This window comes from Lycium ferocissimum, chromosome 1 (genome assembly GCF_029784015.1).
Source record: "Lycium ferocissimum isolate CSIRO_LF1 chromosome 1, AGI_CSIRO_Lferr_CH_V1, whole genome shotgun sequence".
Taxonomy (NCBI): domain Eukaryota; kingdom Viridiplantae; phylum Streptophyta; class Magnoliopsida; order Solanales; family Solanaceae; genus Lycium; species Lycium ferocissimum.
This window is the reverse complement of record NC_081342.1, coordinates 71,272,999-71,298,185: the sequence shown is the minus strand read 5'-3', so window position 1 is coordinate 71,298,185 and position 25,187 is coordinate 71,272,999. Positions and strand designations below refer to the sequence as shown.

The following is a 25,187-nucleotide window of genomic DNA, read 5'->3' as shown; positions in this document are numbered from 1 at the left end:
CTTGTTGTTGATTTAGGTGAAATGACGGACTTCGATTCCGATGATGGAATGGTAGAGAAGACTGGGTATGCTACCGCTACCCGCCCACCTCCGGTCCAAGCTAACGCAAGTTTCCATGTAAATAATACCATGCTACACCTACTCAACACTAAGGGCTTGTTCGGAGGTCTAGCCAATGATGACCCGAATAGGCACCTTAAGAACTTTCTTGGGGTATGTACCACCAACGTGCATCCGAACGTCTCAAGCGAGAAAGTCAAGCTGAGGCTTTTCCCATTCTCTCTCACGGGGAAAACCACCGCATGATTGGATGATCTTCCGGCAGGGTCTATTACTACTTGGGCAGAATTGACTCAAGCTTTCCTTAAGAAGTTCTTCCCTCCATCCCGGATATTGCAACTCCGTGACGAAATCAACAACTTTCATTAACTTCCGATTGAGGCTTGGGCTCGATTTAAAAATAAAGTCAAGAGTTGTCCAAAGCATGGGTTGCCCGATAGCGTAGCTTATAGGAAAAATTGTAGTCTAAGGTAACCGTCGATTATAATAAAAAGTATTAACTAATCAATAATGTTAGTTTAATTTTCATGAGAGTTTTTAATGTAAAATATGTAATACGTATTATTAAATAGCTTGAAGATATTTGACTTGGTGGGTCCCGTTGCAAACCAAGAGATGAAAACATTAGTTTGGGAAGTGGTGTTTATTAGAGTTTTACTATCTCTGTTTTCTTCTACATTCAAAACCCTTTTTTCTTTTTCTGTAGGTTGTGACTCTTTAATCCAGAAGTCTAGATCTTTTTGTTTTTGCATATGCTTAATCCAGAAGTCCTTTTTTTTTTTTTTTTTTTCCCAGAAGTCTATCTTTATGTAGCTGTAAATTATTTATAGATGCTTATAACACTTGAAATCCCAATAGTGCCTTAAGTTCATGCTAATAACTAATGTATACAAGTCTAATCTTTAATAACTAATGTTTTTATGTTATTTTTTCAGGTAAAATAAAACTCAATCCGAGGTTTTGCTTTCAACTGTTTTGATAAGGTTAATGGTTGGAAACCAAATTGTGTAATTCTAGCTACTATATATGTCATGTGTCAAGTCAGCATAACAATATATATTAAGAAAGATGAAAGACCATTTGCTCATATTTGTGACACAGAGCGAATTTTCGGATCATGCTTCTCTTTCTTGGATAAGTCAAGAGGTATTTTAGTTGATGCAACCTTACAAAATTCTATTTCAGATTTTAGTGTCAAATAAGATAGAGAACTGATGTTGTTAGTTTCATTTCCTATTTGAGCTCATATAAGCTCGTGCCAAATAATTCTTGTGAGCTTAGCTACTCCTAATTGTTGAAGGACACAAAGAAAAACCAAGTTATATACGCTCTTTGTATTGTATCATCATAATCTTATTGTAATTGTTGTGGATTACTATTCATCTTTGAAATTGAATGATGTTGCAAACTTATTTTGATATTGTTTTCATTTTGTGTTTCTTAATAGGACACTTACTTAAACGGGGGAAATGAACCCTGCAAGATCATGCAATCGAAGAAGAATTGGATGTCGTTTTCGATTGAGAAAATATAGTCCATTAATCTTCGCACGGTATTTAAGGAAAATTAGAGAGCTGGATGGCCTGTAACCTGTTGCTCATATTCCATTGAAATATTTCGTGTTAGTACTTTCACAAGTATTCTTTTAAATAAAATTATTTTGAATTTAAGACAGGAAATTTTTTCGTAAAGTTATAATTGAACAAAGTCATACTATCGATATGATTGCGTTAAATCTAGGCGTGTCAAAAAAAATATGAAAAACCGACCGAACCAAACCATACCGAACCGATTTATAGTGTTTTTTCAATAAAACCGTGAATTTTTATTTAAGCTTATAACCGTCCCGAATAATTAGGGTGGTCTTTTTAATTTATACAAAAACTCGAAAAATTCCCAAACCGAACCGAATAGCCTTACATGTATGAAATATATTTTATGTATTACAAATATGTTAAATTGAATATATAAAATATATTTTATAAGTTCTGTTTCAAATATAAAAAAAGAATTTCGGCCACTAAATTTTGGGTCTTTAGTTGATTGGATTTAGTTTCAAAAGGATACCTCATATACATAGTCATACGGTCATAGATTTAGATGATTTAAGTGGACATTTTTGGTTATAGTTAGCACTACAGAAGTTTACGTCCATCTTGGTCTCCTCTACTATGTTGCTTAATGCATACATATCAAATTCAAGCTGTGGTTTATGTGGCCTACGAGCTAATGTTTATTTTGGCTCAATTCAACATTGTTGTCTTTGGCAAGTTATTCTTCTCCTTGGTCAATCAGTGAGGATTCACGTCGCGATGGTGCCATCGTTGTTGTCTTGCTTCTTGATATAACACATTTCAGTTCAATTACTTTGTATAATTTTTTTAATAGCTTTTACATTAAATATTCATAAGAAACAAATAGAAGCTTTATTTGATAGTGTACTACAAATAAGTTTGTGGAGGTCTGTGTCGTTACATTTTAATGGTGGTGTATTCTTAGGTGACACTTTAAAACTAAATAACTGAAAATTAATCGAACCGTACTGATACCGAAGAAAAACTGAGATGATGGGACGGTCTCGAAAAGTCTAGTTTTGGTTATACAAAATAAACTAACCGAAGAATTGGGATGGTATAATTTTTTTAAAATAACCGACCGAACCGTCCCATTGACACCCCTAGTTAAATCTTTCATGTTGAAAATAAAAGAGAAACAAATATTAACTGCTAATCACGTGAAATAATAATTAATAATTATTAAAGTTCAGGTTAAATTTCATAAATTAATAAACAGTCTTTATTAGTAAAATAGAGTACTAGAAAAATTATAAAGTCTTAAGTTCCGGAAATCTCTATTGATAAAAACAAAACTGTTATTTTCTTCTCTACAAACAAAAATACTTCAAGGAATAAAAGTATAAACAAAGATATTATAAAAAAGTAATGCACAAATAAAGGAAAATATGATTTTATAAGCTGTTAATTATCATTTGTTTTAATTTTACAGCTAAAGGTAGTGACACTAACCTTTTAGAAAACATGTATACATGAGTGAAAAGAAAATATAAATAATGTGAAGGTGACATGTTATAGAAGAATAAGAATTAATTTGAGATGAGAAAGTTTTCAAATATTATGGTGAAAAAGATAATACTATGGATACGATCATAAACTGAAATCCTAATGATTAAGTTAAAAATAGAAATATTGAATAATTAAAAATTCAAGCAACAAAGTAATTTAAAAATTATGTTGGTAATTTCAATAATTGATTAAAACTCAAATCTTTTCGATATATTGGTAGATTTCATAATTTCAATATTTTATAGATATCTATGTATATGTTAGATAAATTCAAAATAACGATTTTAGTACAATATAACATTATTAGATTAGGAAAAAGCTAATTAAAAATCATATTGGGAAAAATAATATTTAAAGAGAAGACTAGAGATAATTTAAGATTATTTATACGTTGAATTTAATCTGTAAATAAAATAAAGTAAATAAATAATACTCAAAAGTATTATTGAAATGATTTTGGCAATAGAATAAAAGTTTAGAAGCAGATATGATTATATATATATATATCAGAGGAGAGTTTGTGAGCCGTGGTGATGTTTAATCGCTCAAGCAAAGGGACTAGATCAGTGTAATATGCATCAAATTCAGGTACGTTTTATTTTATTATTATTATTTCATCCACCCACTTTGAATTTTCCACCTTGCTATAGTGACAACTTTTTCAATGTAATCTTAGTTAAATAAAAATTACAATTTATTTAGGATTAACTTCGATTGAAAAAGTTCTTAATGGGAAACTCAATTTCTATACTAATTGTTTTCTCAAATAGATTCGTTGGGAAATATGACATGATTCATAAGAAAGTAAAAGAGGACGAATTGAAAGCGATTGAAACCTATATGTGAATGAGTGCACACGAGCACATATGGATTTTTTTATTTTTTGTATTTAATATTGGAAATTTTTTGATAGAAAATATGTCTTGCACATAGGAATATTTTTGTGTGGACTTATGATCAAATTCAATCAATGATTTTGCTTCGACATCACATCACTCTACTAAAATTACAGAAGGAAAAAAAAAAAAAAGATGTCAAATTAGATATGTCAATGACTTACGGCCATTTATTTAGGAAGTGGCATAAAATAAAAGCTATTATTATTTGTTGGTCCACTATTGTAAGAATAAGTGAAATAGAAAACGTTGGGGGATCAGGCAAATTGAGGGGTTGTGATGGGGGGAGGGGAAATGAGAGAGCTCATACTCCACTCAAAATGTTTGCCTTAATACTTTTAACAAATAAGCTTTCAGAGTATAAAATCTATTAGCATTTGAAATAAAAAATATTTTTTATTATATTATAATAGAAAAATTAGAACCAAAATTAAAAATATTGAATATAAAGAAAATCAATTATCATATTACAAATTTAAGAACATATAATAATTTCTCATGTGGATAACTCTAAAACATAGCATTTATAAGTTCTTCTTTTGTTTTTCAAATCATATTTTGAATGTCAAATAAACTTTTTTATTTTATAAAGATATGATTTCTTATATGTCATCATTAATCAGGATTGTATATAATGAACAAGGTTAATCATCACAAGATTTAGATTTTGTTAAATTAATATAATCTAATGTGTTCAAATTATTTAAGAAAAAATATCATTAAATATGCACACATTTATTAATTTATGTATGTCAATGATTTTTTTTTATTATATCAAACAAATAAGATGATAATTTTCTATGATTTGTTTCATTTAATACGGTAGCAGATCTAGAAGTATTTAATACTTAGTTCATAAAAAAATTGACAAAAAAAGGGATATTGGATAGCATTTTCTTTTTGAACAAAGTGAGTACTAAACTGACTTTAAGATATTTTTAAAGCTAAGCATATGAAACTCAGATATATCCAACACAACCGTAAATTGAACTTTTCTACTGTACTTTACGTCTGAAATTTATTTTTGAAAAACGAGAGTAATGAGTAGGAATTTGAAGTAAGAACGTTATCTACTTGACCAAATTTACTGTTATACTTATTATTTATTTTAAACGAAAAATAATAGCTCCTTTTGTGACTTAAATTGTATAGAAAAAATCCTTAATACAATTTGGTTTAGAACTTCTTAATAGATAAAGACAAATCACTCTATTTACAAAGACAAATTCATAAAATATCTCCTCAAAGGAGAAAACAAAAATAAAAAAGAACCACATCTACAACTAATTATTGTATACTAAAAAGTACTATTTGTTAATTACCGTATTTCTAGTGCATGGTAATTAACAAATAGTACTTTTTAGTATACAATAATTAGTTGTAGATGTGGTTCTTTTTTATTTTTGTTTTCTCCTTTGAGGAGATATTTTATGAATTTGTCTTTTTCTCTTCTTATTCTTTTTCCTTTTTCAGTTTCAACCCATTTTTTTGGGTTATGCTTTTATTTTATCCCTTTTTTTTGTTTTTCTTTTCATAATTTAAAAGTGTGTTTAACCATTTTTGACACAAACGTCCGTTTTTCTTTTGAGCCAACCGTAAGTTTCTAATTATTTTATTTAATATTTTCAAACTACAAATTTTTTAATTTTTAATATTTTCAACCTCCAAATTTTTTGGAGCTTTGTCCTAAAATTGTACACATGTCTTAATCTGCTTATGACACTTGGCTTATTGTGCTGCTTCTGCCTCTGCTTTTATATATAAAAAGATAGTGGTGCCCCAAGTGGTTATTTAAGGGACGAAATTTGCAATTAACCACTTTTTAGGGCTTATAATTGAAAAATGGCTCTTATAACGGAGTTTCAAATCCACAACATTGACTATTTTTCAAAAAAAAAAAAAAAAAAAAAAAAAAAAACAAGATCAAAAAGTGGTTAGTGAGCATTATATCAACTTATTGCTGCACTGAAGTTTTACTTGTGGAATTTGAAACTGCATGACTGTGGCTATTTCTCAAATAGTGGTCAAAAGGGATCGGTAGGAGCTATTTCAAACGAATATATCCGATTTTGGTGCCACTATTTTAGTTATGCCATGTTTAGACATGACTATGGCTATTTCATGCACGTTTGGTTGAAACTCAACCATTTTCGCCTGAACTTCAGTCGTACATGGCCGAAAACCGGTCATTTTTATTGAACTTCAGCGATTTTTCCCTTAAGTTCTTGCACATATATTTGAAGTTCAGACACTATATGTCTGAAGTTGTTCTGAAAAGGATAAACGTATAATTTTTTATAGAAAAAAACTGAATACAGGTTAAATAGCGATATTCAAATAAGAAGCCAATTTTACCTCTATTTCTACCTATTTGTACGCTTGCCCGGTTACCCCGACGTTTAAGCCCAAGCTAATCCAGCTCTACCTACTGGTCCATTCATGTAGCCCAAGACCAACCCATTTAGGTACAAGCAAGACCATCACAATATTCATTTTTTTTGTGCGGCTTGTGCTTCAAATGCACTGATCTTTAATTTTTTGTCCCTCAAATTGGTGGTCTGTAATTTTTGTCCTTCGCCTAATACCATGAGGTTTGGGGTTCGAACTCCGGTTCAGTAAACAAAAAAGGTCAATTTTGCAAAGCAGAGTTTTGTAGCAAAGTTAGGCCTTCAGGTAGAGTTTTGCCTTAAGGCGAACTTTTATCCAAAATTAGGCCTATTCTGGAAAAAGCTAGGCCTTAAGGTAGAGGTTTGTAAAATTTCAATTAAGTAAAAAAAAAAAAAAAAAGACTTGCTACAAATAAGGCAAAATTTTGTCTTCTGAATGCAAAACTATTGGAAACTCTACCTGAGGCAGTGCTCTGCCTTGCGAATCCAAACTCTACCTTACGATTTTAAAAAAAATTGTTTTGACTGAGTAGAAATTCAAATTAAAAACCAAGAGATTATTAGAGAATCACAAAAATTAAAGACCACTAATTTGAGTGACAAAAATTAAATATTTGTGCCTTTGAAGGCCAATCGTGCAAATGACCCCACAATATTTAAAAGATTAGTGTACCAGAAAATAAAGCAACATGCTTCAAATACAATAATGTTAAGATTTCGGATAGGAAAAGGTGAAAACTATCACAAATAGAAGAAAAAGGAAACAAAACTGAATTGTAAAACTCCAATTCCTTTTGGCAATCAAAAACTTAATCTCTACACGATTATGGTTAGAGCCCTTTTAGCTTAGCTTATAAGTTTGAAAATATTTTTTATGTACCGTATTTAGGCTTTTTTTAAGTGTTTAGACAAATTTTTATAAATTATTTTATATTTAAAATAAGCTTAAAAGAATAAATTAGGCTATTTGACTTAGCTTAAAAGAAGCAATTTATAAGTTGTTTTTTTTAAGCCTATCCAAAAAGGCTCTCAGATTCAAAACCCATTCCTATATGATTATGGCTTGCAATAAATTATAAAATTGACTCTTGCCACTTTCACTGGCCATCCACTACCTACTCATGTCCTGGTCAATTCAAACCCCTCTGTCTGAGTGTCTGGTTTAGTATTTCATTAGTCCCAATTTAAGTGTTTTACTGTTATTTTTTTATCTGTTTTAAAAAGATTATCTCTTTCTATATTTAATAAAAAAATTTAATACAAATATACATACATCTTTAATTTAAGATCACAAAATTCAAAAATCACCCTTTATTTCTTAAACTCTATATCCAATCAAACTAAAACACTTAAATTGGGACGGAGTAAATACTGCCTTCGGATAAAAAAGAGTGTTCACTTAGCCATTTGCACATTCCTTAAAAAAATAATAACTCCTAGACAAATATAAGTAATTTGACTAAACTGTCCCTAATTAAATAGGTATGGAGCTTTGATCACATATCACTTAACAAGGATAAATCTGAAATAATAAAATTAATTCTTGATTTGATAAGTGAACACTCTTTTTTCTTTTCTTTTTGGGTTTCTACATCAATTTTTTTTTTTTTTCAAATTTCAATCGGCTCCTGTTCATTTGCATTCTCCAAAGGCCTACTTAATTTTTAAGTTCTCTTCTTTTAAGATAACTCCTTGTTAAGAAAGCGGTAGATGGAGCTTAATTATTGACATGTCGCAAATATAAGTTACATGAATTTATTTGAATCAATAGAAGATACTCATAAGTTCAAATTCTAAATCTATCTGCTCACATAATATTTTGCTGTGGTGTCTATTTAAGAGCTCTTAATCTAGTCACGTATTGTATTAAATTATGACAAAAAACCTAATTAGGAGCAGGCCGTAAAGAAGACGACATTTTATGGGAAGGAGAAAAGGCCTTCAATATTTTTTTAAACAAACCATGGAATTAGCTTTCATCGCCCACAGAAACTAATTATGGTATTAAAAACCAGGAGCGACACTATTTTTTTTCTCTCCCTATTTTGTGTTTCTATTAAACAAATAAAAGAAAATTAAGATTTTTTCATGTACGCATCTAATTAATAATTATGTTAAGTGATACAGTATATATTAGTATAGATTTAATTTCTAACTATTAAGGTTGTTTTCATTAATGTAATATTAATATCGGGACGAGCATGTATTCATGTTGTGTATGGGAAATAATGAAAGAGCTAGAAGTACACCCCTTTTAAGAGGAAGCACATGCAACTATATGGGAAACATCTTAATTTTGTCCTCAGCCATATCTTTGGTTCATTTACATTGATACTGTTTTATATTTGTCATTAACTCAAATGAAATTCCAGCATAGACTGATTAGATTCTACGTATCAAAATATTTTAGGAAATATTTAGATTTGTCTCTTGTCTTGTGAGTTGTCATTACTCATTACCCACCAATATGCCACTATTATATTTCGGTTACAGATCATGTTTTAAGGTATGCTAGGTCAAATATGAAATGATTTACTAGCAGTATATGTATGAATGGGATAAATAACGAATGATAACCCTCTCTCTCAAAATATTTGTCGCCTTTTTTAGTTTACACGATCCTTAAGAAATAATGATTGGAAGGGTTCTTTTTACTATTTTAACCTTATTTGAGACTAAGCTATCATCTATTTACATTAAATGTTTAAATCAATTTATGTGTGAATGACATTATCTATGTAAATGTAAATCTGTGCTGCAATTAAATGCAAATCAACTGGTAAATGCAAATTAACAGTGTTGTTCCATTAGAACGATTAACAATTCAACATAGGACATGTGACAAGACTCCTTGGGATAAAGAAAATTACAGCTTGAAGAAAGAGAGAAACAACACTTCACCATAAATTTAGTGGAACGATTTTCATCTTCTTTGCCTTCAAAATCTTTCAAAATGATTGAAAAATTTCAACTAAAATTATTCTAGGAGTCATTTGAAATTTGAATTTCCCACCAAAATTTTCTTATAACACGTGATGAAGTGTTAAGATGACAAGGTTGACCTGTTGTTTGTACTTGCACAAGAGTAATAGCACCCGATAATCAAGAAGTTTGTAGTTTTCGAAAAAAATTCTACTACGGGTAAAATAGGAAAAACATAATTAATATTGCCTTGAACTCCGAAAATGATAATATTTTGAGACAAATATTTTTAATAAGGACGACAAATATTTTGAGACGGAGGGAGTATTGTATTAAGATATTTGGTCTAGTTTTGGTTAAAAATATTCAACTTGAGAAAGGAAAAAGGAGTAGCCGAACCCCCAACTATTGGGTCACATGCATGCACATTATTGCATATATTAATGTCGTTCATAATGTGGTTTATTAGTTCACCTTCAATGCTACTCCCTCCGTCCATTTTTACTTATCTTGTATACTCAAAATAATTGTCCTGTATTTATGCAGTTTGAAAAATTCATAGATAATTTACTATTTCATACTTATTTCACCTTTATTATTAATTATTGAGTTGAAAAGTTCAAGAAATTCTTAATGGCTACACAACTTTAAAGTATATTTTATTGATTTCAATCATTAAACGACTTAATAATAATCAGGGATGATATAATAAAATTGTTATTCTATTTATGACTCCCTAAAAAGTATGCCAAGTAAATACAAGATAATTAAAAATGGACGGAGTGAGTATTAATTATTCATATTGATTGTATTAATTTTAACATGAAATAGAAAATTGAGATTGAATAACTAGTTTGAGAAGTATATCACTTGAAATTATTATTTCATTATGTCTCATTAAAAATCTAACTCCAAACACATATCCAACTTCCTAATACTCATTTCAAAATTCAACCAATAGAAAGTCCAAGACCATGGACCGTTCAAAACATGCCATATTGCAAACTTTTCTTTACTTTATTACCATTACCCTGTCAGTCTCTCATATAGTCTCGCCCACGCTTGCTTTTAATTATAAGATACAAAAAACACATTAACCTCTGTATCAAAATCCCATATCTACAGATTCACAGAAAAAGAAAAAGAAAAGAAAAGAAAAAAAAAAGCACATTGTTTGATGAACTTTGCATAACAGTTCATCATCATCTTCACTTGGCCCTAATGGCCTTAACCTAAACCAAGCCTTCTTCAAATCATTTTCCGACACGGGTCCACCAAAATGAAATTAACAGTTTTGGTTCTTTAAATTTGCCAAAAGTTAACATTTTTACTCATCGTCAAATAAATAAACTCTGTCTACGGAAACTATGAAAAAAAAAAAAAAAAAGGAAAAATTAGCAGGAACTCACATTTAGAGGTAAACTTTTATAGTTTCTGTTATTTTTTATTTATTCTAATAGTCTAGTGTGCACAAGTAGACACCTTAACTTGTACACTTTATCAGTTGAACACTTTAACTTACAAAATAATCATCTAGGCACTCCATAATTTATGTGACACGTCAGCGCTACGTCAACATTTGTGTTTACGTGTTTAACTTTTTACAAGTTGAGGAGTGCATAGTTAAAAAATGAGGCCAACCTTCCATTTATGTATTATGCCTTAAATCTAACATACAAACGAAGACTAAAAATATTATTTTTTTGATAAACTTAAAAAACCAGAACTATTCGATGCATACTTAAGAAACTGCGTCCGGAACTTTTTTAACCCAAAAAATAACTTTTGGAACCAAACTAACCCATTAGAAAAAAAAGAACTAAAGTAGGCTTCACGCACAGAATCTATGCGTGAAAGGACCAAACTGTAACTTTTTGAGTTTGGTCCTTTCACGCACAAATTCTGTGCGTGAAACAGGGAGCCTTTTTTTTTTTTTTTTTTTTAAGCTATCAAAATCACGTTTTTCCCATACTTTGGGCAAAAATTAGTCATGTTTCAAAACTCCGAATATCAATATGTTATATAGAACTTAATATATTTTTTTGCGTACAATAACGTCGGCTCATTACATCAAGTATACCTAAACGTTTGGATCATCGTTTTAGGGGTTGTAAAGTGCCCCGAAGTAAGTTTTATTTGCTTGGAAACTTATCATCTTTGTTCTTTGGAAATTAAACTCAAAATTAAGCTTTTTTCGGTACTTTAACCGAAGATTAGTCACGTTTCAAAACACCGAAATATAAATATTTTATATAGAACTTCATATTTTTTTTAGTGTAAAATAATGTCGGCTCATTACATCAAGTATACATATATGTTTGGATTGTCGTTTTAGGGATTGTAAAGTACCTCGAAGTAAGTTTGGAAACTTGTTATCTTTAAGTTTTTTTTCGTACTTTGACCGAAGATTAGTCACGTTTTAAAACGTCGGAATATAAATATTTTATATAGAACTTAATATTTTTTTTAGCGTACAATAATATCGGCTCATTACATCAGGTATACATATGCTTCTTCACTCACGTAAATAAAAAATACGGACATGAGCATAGATAGAAAACTAGTTGTAAATTGTTGAAACTTTAAATGATCATAACTTTGCGCTCGGATGTCCAATTTACGCAATTTTTTTTTGACCCAGCATATTTTTTAGAGATCCAGAGGGTCAACTAGCCATAGGCGGTTTGGCGGGATCGATTTTTCAAAAAACGCCCATTATCGCATTCAATTTGAATTTTCCCCCAAATTGGTGCACAATTTTCATTCATCTCTAGTAAAAATCTATTTCGAGATGCTAATCCCGCGGTAATGATGTTTTGAATGTCAATTTCGAGATTCAAAAGACAATTTATGAAAACGAGTTAGATAGCATTAGTGAACAATATAAAATATAAAAAGTGTCTACTTTGTAACATTCACCAATTTGGCTTAGTGGTTTAGCCTCTCTTTTTTACTCACTACTTTTTTATGCTAACAACATGGGATCAAACCTTGGTGGGAGCATTGAATGAGATATATTATACCTTGGTTGAATCTCTCGTATTGGATAAATTATTTTTTAATATAATATTTTTATTTATTTCAAAATACTTAAATCAAAACCCTATAAAATATGACACTTAGATCTAAAGATGACAAGTTTCCAAGCAAACAAAACTTACTTCGGAACACTTTACAACCCCTGAAACGACGATCCAAACGTTTAGGTATACTTGATGTAATGAGCCGACGTTATTGTACGCAAAAAAATATATTAAGTTCTGTATAACATATTGATATTTCGGGATTTTGAAACATGACTAATCTTTGCCCAAAGTATGAAAAAACGTGATTTTGATAGCTTAAAAAAAGAAAAGAAAAAAAAAACACCCTGTTTCACGCACAGAATCTGTGCGTGAAAGGACCGAACTCAAAAAGTTACAGTTTGGTCCCTTCACGCACAAATTCTGTGCGTTAAGCCTACTTTGATTCTTTTTTTTTTTAATGGATTAATTTGGTTCCAAAAAGTTAATTTTTGGGTTAAAAAAGGTTCAGACTCTAAGAAACTATTTCGAACCTATTCTTGTATAAACATAAGAAATTCATGTATATATGACTTGAACTCAAAACAAAATATCATCATAAATTGTGACAGAAAGAATATTTTTTTGTCAAAATCCACCCAAAAAAGGTCTTCAAGACCATTGATCATTCAAAAAATTCTAGAATTTCATATTGCCAACTTTCCTTTACTTTATTCCCTTTTCCCTTATCAGGGAGTCAAGTCTCCTCCGCTGTATAAACGTGAAGACCATTGATCATTGACTTTAAGTTTGTCAAAAAGTTAACATTTTTAAGTTCCGTCAAATATTTACTGAACTTTATTGGTTAATATTTGAGGGTTCAAGTCCCTCCTTTCGCTTCTGGCTTCGTCGTTTAGTGGTAACAAGTGGAGTGCATAAGCCACTTTAGAGATAGGGGCGAGCCGCAAGCAGCCCCTTGTATAGGGTTCCAAACCTATCTGACTAATAAGAGGAAAGGGGCGTTCAGCCACTTGACTCTAAGGAGAGGGACAAGTCAAAACGGACTCCTAAGAAGTTGCTGGCTTTTCATCAGCCATTGCGCTCTAGCGCGCTAGCCTCGGAAACTATAAATTTTTTATTTATTACTAATTCATATTTGGAGGTACAATTTATATAGTTTTTGCTCTTTTAATTTATTCTTAGAGTCTGGTGAAATTTTTTGATGTGTAATTTCTGCTATTTTTATATCCTTTTAGTGTCTAATATAATTTTTGTGTCACATATTTTAAGATTTGATGAGACTTTCCTGATGTTTATGATTATATCTTTTTTTTTTTCATACTGTTTATATTAAATCTAACCAACAGAATTCCATAAATATTTGACAAATACTAAAAATATTAATTTTTGGTGAACTTAAAAAGGACTAAGATTATTCTTACCCTCAAACATAAAAAAATCGTGTATATGACTTGATATCAAAAGAAAATAGTGTCATTAATTTAGACAGAAAAAATATTTTTTGTCAAAATACAACCAAAATATCTTCCTTTACCAAAATGTCATATTGCCAACTTTCCTTTACTTTATTCCCTTTTTATAATTGACTCAAGTCTTCTCCACTGGGCTTTTACATAGACATTACTCTGTACCAAAGATCACCATATCTACAGATTCACAAAAAAAAAAAAAAAAAAAAGTTTTGATTCTTTAAGTTTGCCAAAAGTTACAATATTTTATTCTCTATTAAATATTTATTAAACTTTATCTGTTATATTTGACAAAAACTATGAAAAAAGTGAAATTAGTAGGAATTCATATTTAGAAGTATAATTTTTTATAGTTTATGCTATTTTGATTTATTCTTGGAGTCTGATGAAGCTTTTTTAGATGTAATTTTTGATACTTTTAAACCTTTTTAGTGTCTATTATAGTTTTTGATGTTGCATATTTTCTCGATATTAATGATTGAATCTTTCTTTTTCTATTATTGCATTTAAATCTAACCGACAGGGTTCGCTAATATTTAATAAGACTATAAGTGTTAATTTTTGGTGAAATTAAAGGACTAAAACTATTCCGTGCATATTTAAGAGATTATTTTAAACCTACCTTAGAACTTAAAATTTTTGTGTATATGAATCAAAAGAAAATATATAAACTGTGAGTACTCCTTATTTCACCCAAAATATCTTCCAATACCATGAATAATTAAAAAAAAAAAAAAAAGTCAAAATACCATATTGCCAACTTTCCATTACTTTAATTAGTACTGCCTTTTTATAAAAGTGACCTTCCTTGTGCTTTTACATAAAAACAAACATTACTCTGTACCAAAATCTTAACACAGGATCTCGTCGACGCTTAAACCCGATAAAAAAAAAAATGGAATTAACAGTGTTGGTTCTTCAGGTTTGCCAAAAGTTACGACATTTTTAGTCTCCGTTAAATATTTATCAAACTTTGTCTGTTATACTTGACTGGAATTATGAAAAAAAAAAGGGAAATTAGCAAAAACCACATTTAGATGTACACTTTTTTCTGTTATTTTTGATTTATTCTTAGAATCTGTTGAACTTTTTTGAGGTATAATTTCATTACTTTTTTAATATCTTTTCCGTGTCTAGTGCAGTTTTTTTTATTGCATATTTTAAGATTTGTGGGACTTTCTCGTTTTTTATCGTTAAATCTTTTTTTCTTCTACTATTTCTGTTAAATCTTCCAAATAGAGTCCGATAATATTTGATAGAGACTAAAAATATTAACTTTGGCTACTTAAAAAACTAAGCTATTCAGTGCATATTTTTAAGGAAATAATTAAACATACCCTCAATCATAAATTGGTACACAATTTTTTTTTTTTTTTTCAAAATCCAACAAGAAAAGTCTTCCAACACCATTGACCAATCAAAAATCCAAAATACCATATTGCCAACTTTCCTTTACTTTATTCCCTTTTTATAACCAGTGACTCATTCTTCTCCCCTGTCCTTTTACATAAACATTACTCTGTACCAAAGATCACCAAATCTACACATTCAATATGCATAACAGTTCATCAGCATCATCGCTAGGTCCTGATGGCCTTAACATAAACCAAGCCTTCTTCAAACCAATTTCCAACACTGATCCACCACCCCCAACAAAACGCCACACAAAGATCTCAGTAATTGGTGTTGGCAATGTTGGTATGGCAATAGCCCAAACGATCTTAACACAGGATCTCGTCGACGAGCTAGCACTCGTCGACGCGAAACCTGATAAACTCCGCGGCGAAATGCTGGATCTCCAGCACGCCGCGGCGTTTCTCCCCCGGACGAAAATAGTCGCATCTGTCGACTATTCTGTTACGTCCGGGTCGGATTTGTGTATTGTTACTGCTGGTGCCCGGCAGAACCCCGGGGAAAGTAGGTTGAATTTGCTCCAGAGGAATTTGGCTATGTATAAAGGTATTTATTGTACGTAATTATTTGTTGCCGTAGAAATCAAATATTTTTCGCTTTATTTGGAGTGTTGGAGTTGTGTTTGATTATTTTCGCCAAAAAAAAAAAAAAAAAAAAAAAAAAAAAACTATGTATTTGGTTGTTTTGAATGTACTGTAAGTGAAAATGTGAAAATAGGATTTTAGGTGATTTTTATTGCCAAAGCTGATTTTTCAAATACAGTGCAAAAAATTTTCGGTAAAAAGTGAATAATTTTCATGGCTAAACGGGTACTAAGTTAGTAGCGTTTGGCCATAGAAACCAAATATTTTTTAATTTATGGGATTTTTAAAAATTGGAGTTGTGTTTGGTTATAAATTTGTAAATTTGGTTGTTCGAATGTATTGGGAAAAAAAGAAGAAGTGAAAATAGAGTTATAGATGTTTTCCAAATTTCAAGTTGTATCAGAAATTTCCATGGTCGAAATTTTCAAATAAAGTGAAAAATTTCAGAGGAAAAAAATGAATTATTTTCGTGGCCAAATGGGTCCTAAGTTAATATATAATAATATAATGGAAAATGGCCAAAATAGCTCATAAATACCTTGCATATCTCCTGTTTGGCTTAGATTTTGAAGTTGAAACCTGAAATTTGAAAATTTGAGTTTTTGAAGTTGTGATTTTTGGAACTTAAAGTTGGGTTAGGACATATATTTTATTTGTGAGTGAAAGTGAAATTTCTCCCCAAAATGGTCTTATCCAGTTTTTAAAACTAAAAACTTGATGTCCATAAATTTTCAAAATCCGATCAAATTTCACGGCCAAACAGATATTTGAAGATAAATTTTTAAAATTTGATTCCAAATCTATGATCGAACGCTAGTTATATTTTTTGTTCAAGAATACCCCTCAAACTAACATCCTTAAACGTGATGGCGATGTTTTAAGGTATTATACCGGAGCTGGTGAAGTATTCACCTGAGAGTATACTTTTGATTGTGTCGAATCCAGTGGATGTTTTGACATATGTTGCGTGGAAGTTGTCTGGGTTTCCAGCGAATCGGGTTATCGGGTCGGGTACCAACTTGGATTCGTCTAGGTTTCGGTTTTTGATTGCTGATCATTTAGATGTTAATGCCCAGGATGTGCAGGTCAGTTCATTCATTATTTTCCTTTAAATTTCTTTTATTTATTTATTTAATTAATGTTTGTTGGATTTTATCATTTATTTACTCTCTCTTGGTTACAAAGTATATAATTAATACTAATATTAAGCTCTTTTATAAATCATAATTTCTACTACCTCAGTGTAATAAACCAAGAAACATTGATTACAGGTTCCGTAGAATCAATAATTTTGGTCCAAATTCTATATTTATGTTAAAAATTCACTTATATGAATAAATAATATATTCAGAATTTATATATTAGTAAATAGAAAAGTTTATGGTCTAGAATCCATAAAAGTTAAAACCTTTGATCCAAATGAGTAGAGAGATAAAGTTTAGTTTAGGTAAATATTTTTTAATAATTATTTAAGCTATTAATTTTTTTTTTTTCAGAAGTGAGCAAAAATGAAATATGGACCGGAGATGGTCTAATCTGAAAAAAAAATTGAAAACTTTTAAATCGAAGAGAAAATTCTTTGATTCGTGTCATATAAAAAGATGGAGCGTTTATTATTTAAAGTTTAGTGGACAAAGTAGGATGCATCTGTCCTTATGGTGTTGGTCTTTTACCAGTTGTAATTGTTGGACAATTGGTCACACCTAACGATACACAAAATATTCGTACAAATTATGTCACCAATTTTGTTCTTTTCTTCTTATGTAAGTTGATTTTGTAGTAGTAACTTATTTGAGCGAGCTTCGAAAAACTGCTTATTTTGAAAAGTATTTTTGAAGAATAGCGGTTTATATTTGGCTAATCAACTTAGAAAACACAATTGCGTCAATATTAGAGCATCGATTTGTGCTTGGCTAAGGTTCCAAAAGTGTTTATTCAGAAAAGCTACTTTTTTCAGCTTTTGAAAAATGAAAATAAATTCTGCTGCGGCTCAAAAGCATTTTTTTTTCAATTTTCTAAATTAAGCATTTTAAAAAAAAATGCACTTTTGATTTCTCAGAAGCTTGACTAAATAGGCTGTAGAAAGATTGTTGAAGGATGGAACTTGTCTCTATGTGAGTACTAACAAATTGGCCGACACAAGTTGCTCGAAGATAAGTTCTTGCATGGTTATTTTGAAACTACATTTATGTTTATTTTTCTTAGACTGCAAATTCACTATACAAATGAATTACCTATCAATTCTTCAAAGTATAGGTGTGAAAGAGTTGAATTTATGGTTGATTGTGTCTACAATTACCTATCAGTCTTCAAAGTATAGGTGTGAAAGAGTTGAATTTATGGTTGATTGTGTCTACAATTACCTATCAGTCTTCAAAGTATAGGTGTGAAGGAGTTGAATTTATGGTTTTTATTGTGTCTACAATTACCTTTCAATTCTTCAAACTGCATTTATGTTTATTTATGGTTTATTGTTATAGAGAACATATACTATAACAACATGAAAAATCGGTTCCAAAAAAAAAAAAGCTTGGACGTTACATTAAAATATCGTTATAGAGTATGACTGTTATAGAGAGGTCAAGCTGTATATTGATATTCAACTCCACTTTTGTTCTTGAATATAGTTATTGAGGCAACTTTTAGCATACAATTTAGCTTAATTGGTTTGATGTCTATACTAGGCATATATTGTTGGGGAGCATGGTGACAGCTCTGTGGCACTTTGGTCCAGTATTAGTGTTGGAGGAGTTCCAGTACTTAGCTTTTTGGAGAGGCAACAAATTGCTTTTGAGAAGGAGACATTAGAAAAAATCCACAAACAAGTTGTGCAAGGTGCATATGAAGTGATCAGTTTGAAAGGCTACACATCGTGGGCAATCGGTTACTCTGTGGCTAACTTGGCTTATTCAATCATTCGAGACCAGAGAAGGATTCACCCCGTCTCAGTCCTTGCGAAGGAGTTCTATGGTATTGATGGCGGCGATGTGTTCTTGAGTTTGCCTGCACAGCTTGGTAGAAGTGGAGTTTTGGGTGTGACCAACGTGCATCTTACTGATGAGGAAAGTCAGCAACTTAGGAACTCTGCTAAGACCATCTTAGAAGTGCAAAACCAATTGGGAATTTGACTTTTGGTTAAAGTACATCCTCTAAAAGTAGTGCATTTGTGAAGGATTTGATATGGATATGTGAGTCCGAGCAACATAGCTTCCCTTTGTTTCTACTTAGTAGTATTATCTTTTATCATCCAGTTCATTTAATTTGCTTCTTGCAAGATCTTATTTTGGGAGGAAAAAAAGTGAGATAACTTATATTTAACAGCAGTTGGTCCTTGACATGTTGGTTGCCTACTTATGTTTTGTGGTACTAATTTTGAAACTGACTGTAAAAGTGAAGTTTGATGCTCGCTCTAGTAAAAAATGGAAGTTCCATACCTATATTTGTTTAAGTTTTTTTTAATTAGGGCGGTGCTGGGTCATTTTCTACGCACCTTGATTATTTTTTTGAGTACCTGTTATCTCTACCAGTGCATGTATAAGAAAATTCTGCCAACAAGTAGAGGTGGGCATAGTTTGGACAAACATCGAAATCCAAACTGAAATATATATTTTTAGGATTTTTAGTTTGGATTTTTGATTTGGGACTTCGAATTTTGGGACATCCAAAAATAAAACATGTATTGCTTACATGGCCCATACTAATAAGTTCAATATCCTGTTCGAGTGGACGTTCGTCCATATATCCCGTACTAGTTACTAAGAGCCCGTTTGGATTGACTTATACTAAAAATTTTTCAATTTATAATTTGAAAAAAAATAAGTTGGGGTAGTCCAACTTATTTTTTTGAACTTATAAGTTGTTTTCGAACATAATTATCGCTTTTAGATAAAGCTAAGTTAAATGGGTCCAATTATTTTTTTGAGCTTATTTTAAAGACAAAATGTTTTAAAAAATTTGTGCCAACAAACACTCAAAAAAAAAAAAAAGAACATAAGCAACTTATAAGTCAATCCAAACGGGCTCTAAGTTATTGTTAGAGTACTTTATTTTTGTATATGGTTTTATTATGTTGGACTTGTTAGATCTCAAAGCCTTATTAATTCTCCTGTATCATAATTTTAATAGTGATTTCATTGCTTGCATGAATACTACTATATATTTGGATGATTGTGGTGGGAATGAGGAATTATTAAAGCAACTTTACATGAATACTTTATTTGAATGTTTAGCAAAAGAAGAAGAAAAAAACTCAACTCATAGATCCTGAACAAAAATTGGAAACATCCAAACCAATCAATCTGAAACTAAACTTAAAAAATTCGATCCAAATCTGAGTTTATTTTGGATTGTAATTTCTACAATTCAAAAATTGAAAATCCAAACCAAAAGTATCATATCCAATCTAAATTCATAACATTTAGCCTCATTGCGTACAAGCGCCACTAGCTATCGCTGCACTGTGCACCACAACTATCGCTAGCCATCAATCTCAAAAAGGCCATTTATGCAAATACATAAGGGTTTGTTTTGTAGGTTGGGAGAGTCCATTGGACCCATTTACTATAAGCTGGAGATGGGCCCATTGGATCCGAAAAGGCAAACAAAGCCTTAAAGCTAGCACAGTAAATGTGCTGCAATACTTCAGCAATCGTTCACTTTTACTTATCTACAATGAACTTTGTAGTTTTTTTTTTCTTTCTAATGAAGTGTATATTTTATTGTAATACCCATGATTATTAGCATAACAAAGAATCTTAGAAAGCGATTTGGGGAATTAGTAGTTAATGTTAAGGGTAAAACAGACAAAAAAAATTATTTTTTTCCTTGATATATGTTAAAGTGGACAAGTAAAAATGAAAATTTGTTTTTAATGACAATTGACAAGAGACTAAGTGAGGGTTGCTCAGTTGATAAAGTGCCTCCACCCACAACCAGTAGGTCCAGGATTCGAGTCACGCCGGAGGGGAAGTTTGGACACACTATAGATCCTCCAAAATTAAGTTAGATAAAAGATAAATAAAAAAAATTATTACTTATATAGTGAACAAATAAAAGTCAATGGAGGTGTGTGTGTATATATATATATATATATATATATATATAATAACAACAAAGACATAAGTCCAAGTAAGAGTACGTAGGATAAGCATTAAGGTCGCATGCGTTTCATATTTTATCTAACAATAACATGAAAAATTCTAAAATGCACCTCAGAATTAAGATGTTTAATTTTATTGAAAGCAAAAAATGTTAGAAATTCAATGTAATTTATATGACTCCGCTAGATAACCGTTCTTCTTTTTTTACTTTGTCAACGTCAATTAGTTTGTCTACAGTTAGTTTTTACATCGCAAATAAAACTTAATTAAGCTCAGTTAAGATTGTTTGTATGACTTGAGTAGAGTAGGTTGAGACTCTATGATCTTGAGGTCACATGTTCAAACTATTAATAAAAAAAAAAAAAATTGATAGTTAGCCCATCACTAAATAGCTCGTAGCTAATATAATTTTTGATAATTTGTTACTTAGTAGATTAGATGAATTTTTTTAAAAGAAAGGATATTTTTTTATTTACTTATTTTCTTATGTCATGAAGATTGGTTGGAACCAAGTCTATGCGACGAAGAAATGGTTTTTCAATTTTCATTTTGGTCGTGAAAGTTGGTTGGTCCAAGATTTAATTTCAACTCAAAGCTAATCTATTAATTGACTCGTGATCATTTGAATCCTAAAATATATTATCTTGCAATTACTTAAATGCTTAGCAAGAGTAAATATCTCTTATCAAAGCATATATAAATTACATCCCCAACGAGAAAAAATTATACAGAGAACCAGTGAGCATAGACCAAAATGTAGGAACATAAATTAGAGTCTTGTATTTCGTGGAGATTTGATGTAATGGACAGAAAAATTATAAGACAATCAATGAGCATATATAGACCATAAATATAGGAAGTACTCCCTCCATTCACTTTTACTTGTTACATTTTGACTTTTCATGCTGTTTAAGGAACAATAATTAAGATAGGTGTTTTACCACCATACCCCTATTAAATGGTGTATAATTGTATTGGAGTTGGGAAAATAATTTGAAATGAGTAATAAATGTTAAGGGTAAAACCGAAATTTTTTTTTGTCTTACCTTGTTATGTGAAAATTGACAAGTAAAAATGAAAATCTATAAAAGGAATAGTGGACAAGCAAAAGTGAAAGGAGGGAGTACATAAGTTAGGATTTTGTCCACTTTGGTGGTTTTAATGAAAAGGACAGCAAACAAGTTTGTTGAAATTTATAAAGTATGGGATTAATTGCCCAATTATTATTTTTTAACTATGATTTGAAATTGTCACCACGATTCAGATTATGCACCGTAAATCTCATTTTCAATATACTCCTCCCGTCCCAATTTATATGATATTTTTTGCTTTCAACATCACCACTTGCTTTGTATATCCATTTGCCGCCTATAGTTGGCTTTCCGGAAGGTAATTTGACTAAGTCCCATGTGTGATTGCTTTCTAATGCACTGATTTCTTCTTGCATGGCTTTTATCCATCTAGGATCCTTTGCAGCTTCAGCATATCTTGTTGGTTTTGAAATGCTAGAGAAAGCAGACAAACACGCTTGGTACTTTGATTTGATTTGATCATAACCAATGTATTTATCTAGACTGTATGGGACATCTGTGTGCATATTAAGAGAAACAAAGTCCTTCATCTAAATGGCAGGTTGTTTCCCTCTAGTGATCTTCTTTTAGCCACTGGTGGTTGTTGTACTATAGGATCTGGATTTTATGGTTGTTGTTGAGCAATAGTATCTGGATTTGAGGCAGTCAAATTATAGGACCAGGATTTTGTGGTTGTTGTGGAAGTATAGGATTTGGTTATGGAATCTGTGTAGGTTCATTTGAAACATCAGCTGGTATCTTTCTAGTGTGGTCATAGCTAGTGATAGTGTCATTCATTACTGCATTATCAGGAGTACATTGAACATAGCTGTTGATGAACTATATGTGAATAGGATTCTAGTCTTCTTCGTATGATCTAGATGGATTATGCACAAAGGAAGAATCCACTCTTGTCCTTTTTTGGAAAGAAGACATTGTTTCATTGAATATGACATTCCCGTTGACAAAGAAGGTGGAATTAGTCATATCATATAACACATATCCTAGTGATTGAGGAAAATGAAATGACACAAAAATAGTGCCCAATGCACACAGAGAAAAAGAAAAGAGTTTTTAATGGCTAGAAATATATAGATACAGTCTCTTCTTCAGCCAAAAAGAAAGAGTTTAAGCATGAATTCTCCATTTCAGTGACCCAACCTTTTATTTAGTGGATCACAACGTAACTCACAACAACTCAATCCCTGTAGCATAAATGCGCCCCTGGACTCAACTATCATGTGAAGTGAGCACCACCAAAGAATATGGTGGGATGAATGAGATCCTTCCACTTTTATTCAAATGTTTGAGGTTCGAGTTTTAGGAATGAAAAATTCTTAATAGAGAACGCCTCCCTTTAAATTGAATCTTAAGTTGTGTCAAATTATATATCTTTTCTTTTCATTTTTGTTTATCTTCTTAATTATGGACTCCCATTTCTCAAAATTAAGAAGATAAACAAAAAGGAAACGAAAAGATAGATAATTTGACACAACTTAAGATTCAATTTAGCAACCAAAGTTATATAAAACTAAGACCTCTAAATTATCATAAAAAAAAACACCAAATTGTTAAGTTGACCTCAAGGGAATCGAATCCCAAGCAACCAACCTCTCAACAACACAAGAATCAACAAGAGCCTACCAAAGGCCTCTCACAAATTTCTCTCTCTAGAGATAACCCTAAAACACTCAAAATATTCATAATTCATCAAAAGCTCCTCAAATGAAATGAAAGACAAGCTAAGTAAAGAAGACTAATAGGCAATTACAATGCTACCCTTAATGAAGTAAGGGCCTTGTTTGGCTAGTCTTCTTAGTGTAGCTTGATTCGGATGGCGCATGATTCGCCAAACACGTCCCTCCTTGCATAGATGGCCCTCTAATCAACCTGCACGCATGGCCTTCGCAATCATAACCCTCCTTGCGCAAAGTAGCCACTTGCACAAATAGCCCTTGCGCAAATAGCCATCTTCCGCCTTGAATCACCCAAGCTTGCAACAGCCACTTTAAGAGGCAAGCCTTGGGACTTGGACTCTTGACTTCTTCTCCCATGCTATCTCCTATAGCTTGAAGGCCCTCCAATGACTCCATTTAAATGCTCCCAAAGCTTCATCCTTCATGAATCTGCTTCCAACATAAATCCTTGGAGAAGTTTGAGTAGTTGAGTCATTTGTGCCACTTAGGATTGTATCACAGGGCATGTGTCGATGCTGATATGGCAAAAATTTAGAGCATAATTTCTATTTTGAATTCATCTTAAGACGCATATAAATTAGTTTTGGAGAGTCTCATAGTTCGATTTGGAGCCGTAATTCTCATTTTTAGTCTCCGCTCGTCCTTTTGAATGCATGCATGACCCTTCGTAAGACAATTATTTATTATTCTCTCCATCTATTTTTACTTGTCCACCATACTAAAATAGATGTTCACCTTTACTCAGTGGCGGAGCCACAGCCCGACAAGGGTGTTCAACCGAACACCCTTCGCCGATAAATTATACAGTGTAGGCATGTCAATTATTACGTGTTCCAGACATATATTACATATTGAATACCCTTAATATATAGATTATATGAATTCGAACACCCTTAACAAAATTCCTAGCTCCGCCACTGCCTTTACTAGTCCTGCTTGAAAAAGTAAAAGATAATTATTCGTTCTATACCTATTTTACGCTTATTATATTATTAAGTACTCCAATTCATTTTTCAACATTGATGACTTATAATAATTAAGAATAATACAGTAAACTACATTTTATTTATTTGCTTCTTAAGGGGCGTGCCAAGTCAAACATGAACATGTAAACATGGATGGAGAGAGTATTCATTGATTGGAACTTTTCATCTTCATTCTCCTAATAGCCATTGTAAAAATACATATCTATTAGAACTTTTCATCTTTCGCTCTCCTAATAGCTATTTCATTTTTGTCATATTCATTAATTGGATTTGTATCATTATGCTATATACTGAGAATGGTGAGAGTTTTTTTCGTCTCTCGTGCACTTTCTGTATAAAGGGCCATGATTCGAGGTTAATCCATGTAAAATCCTCTACTTATCGTATTTTTAATTAATTTTATTTTAGAACGTTTGTTCGATTGGTAATATGATATTTGTGTGGCTTGCTGCACATAATTACATATAAAAAATAGATTTGCTTTTCTTAATCTTTACA

General features: G+C 31.2%; 1 protein-coding gene across 1 annotated transcript; it reads left to right on the top strand.

The window, feature by feature from the left end:
* The first annotated feature begins 15,393 nt into the window (after nt 1-15,393).
* Nucleotides 15,394-19,285, top strand: LOC132059396 (L-lactate dehydrogenase B-like). The gene is made up of 3 exons (XM_059452007.1): nt 15,394-15,799; nt 16,720-16,922; nt 18,522-19,285. Exons 1-3 carry the CDS (start codon nt 15,394-15,396, stop codon nt 18,963-18,965), a joined length of 1,053 nt encoding a protein of 350 aa, XP_059307990.1. The 3' UTR covers nt 18,966-19,285.
* Nucleotides 19,286-25,187: the final 5,902 nt, after the last annotated feature.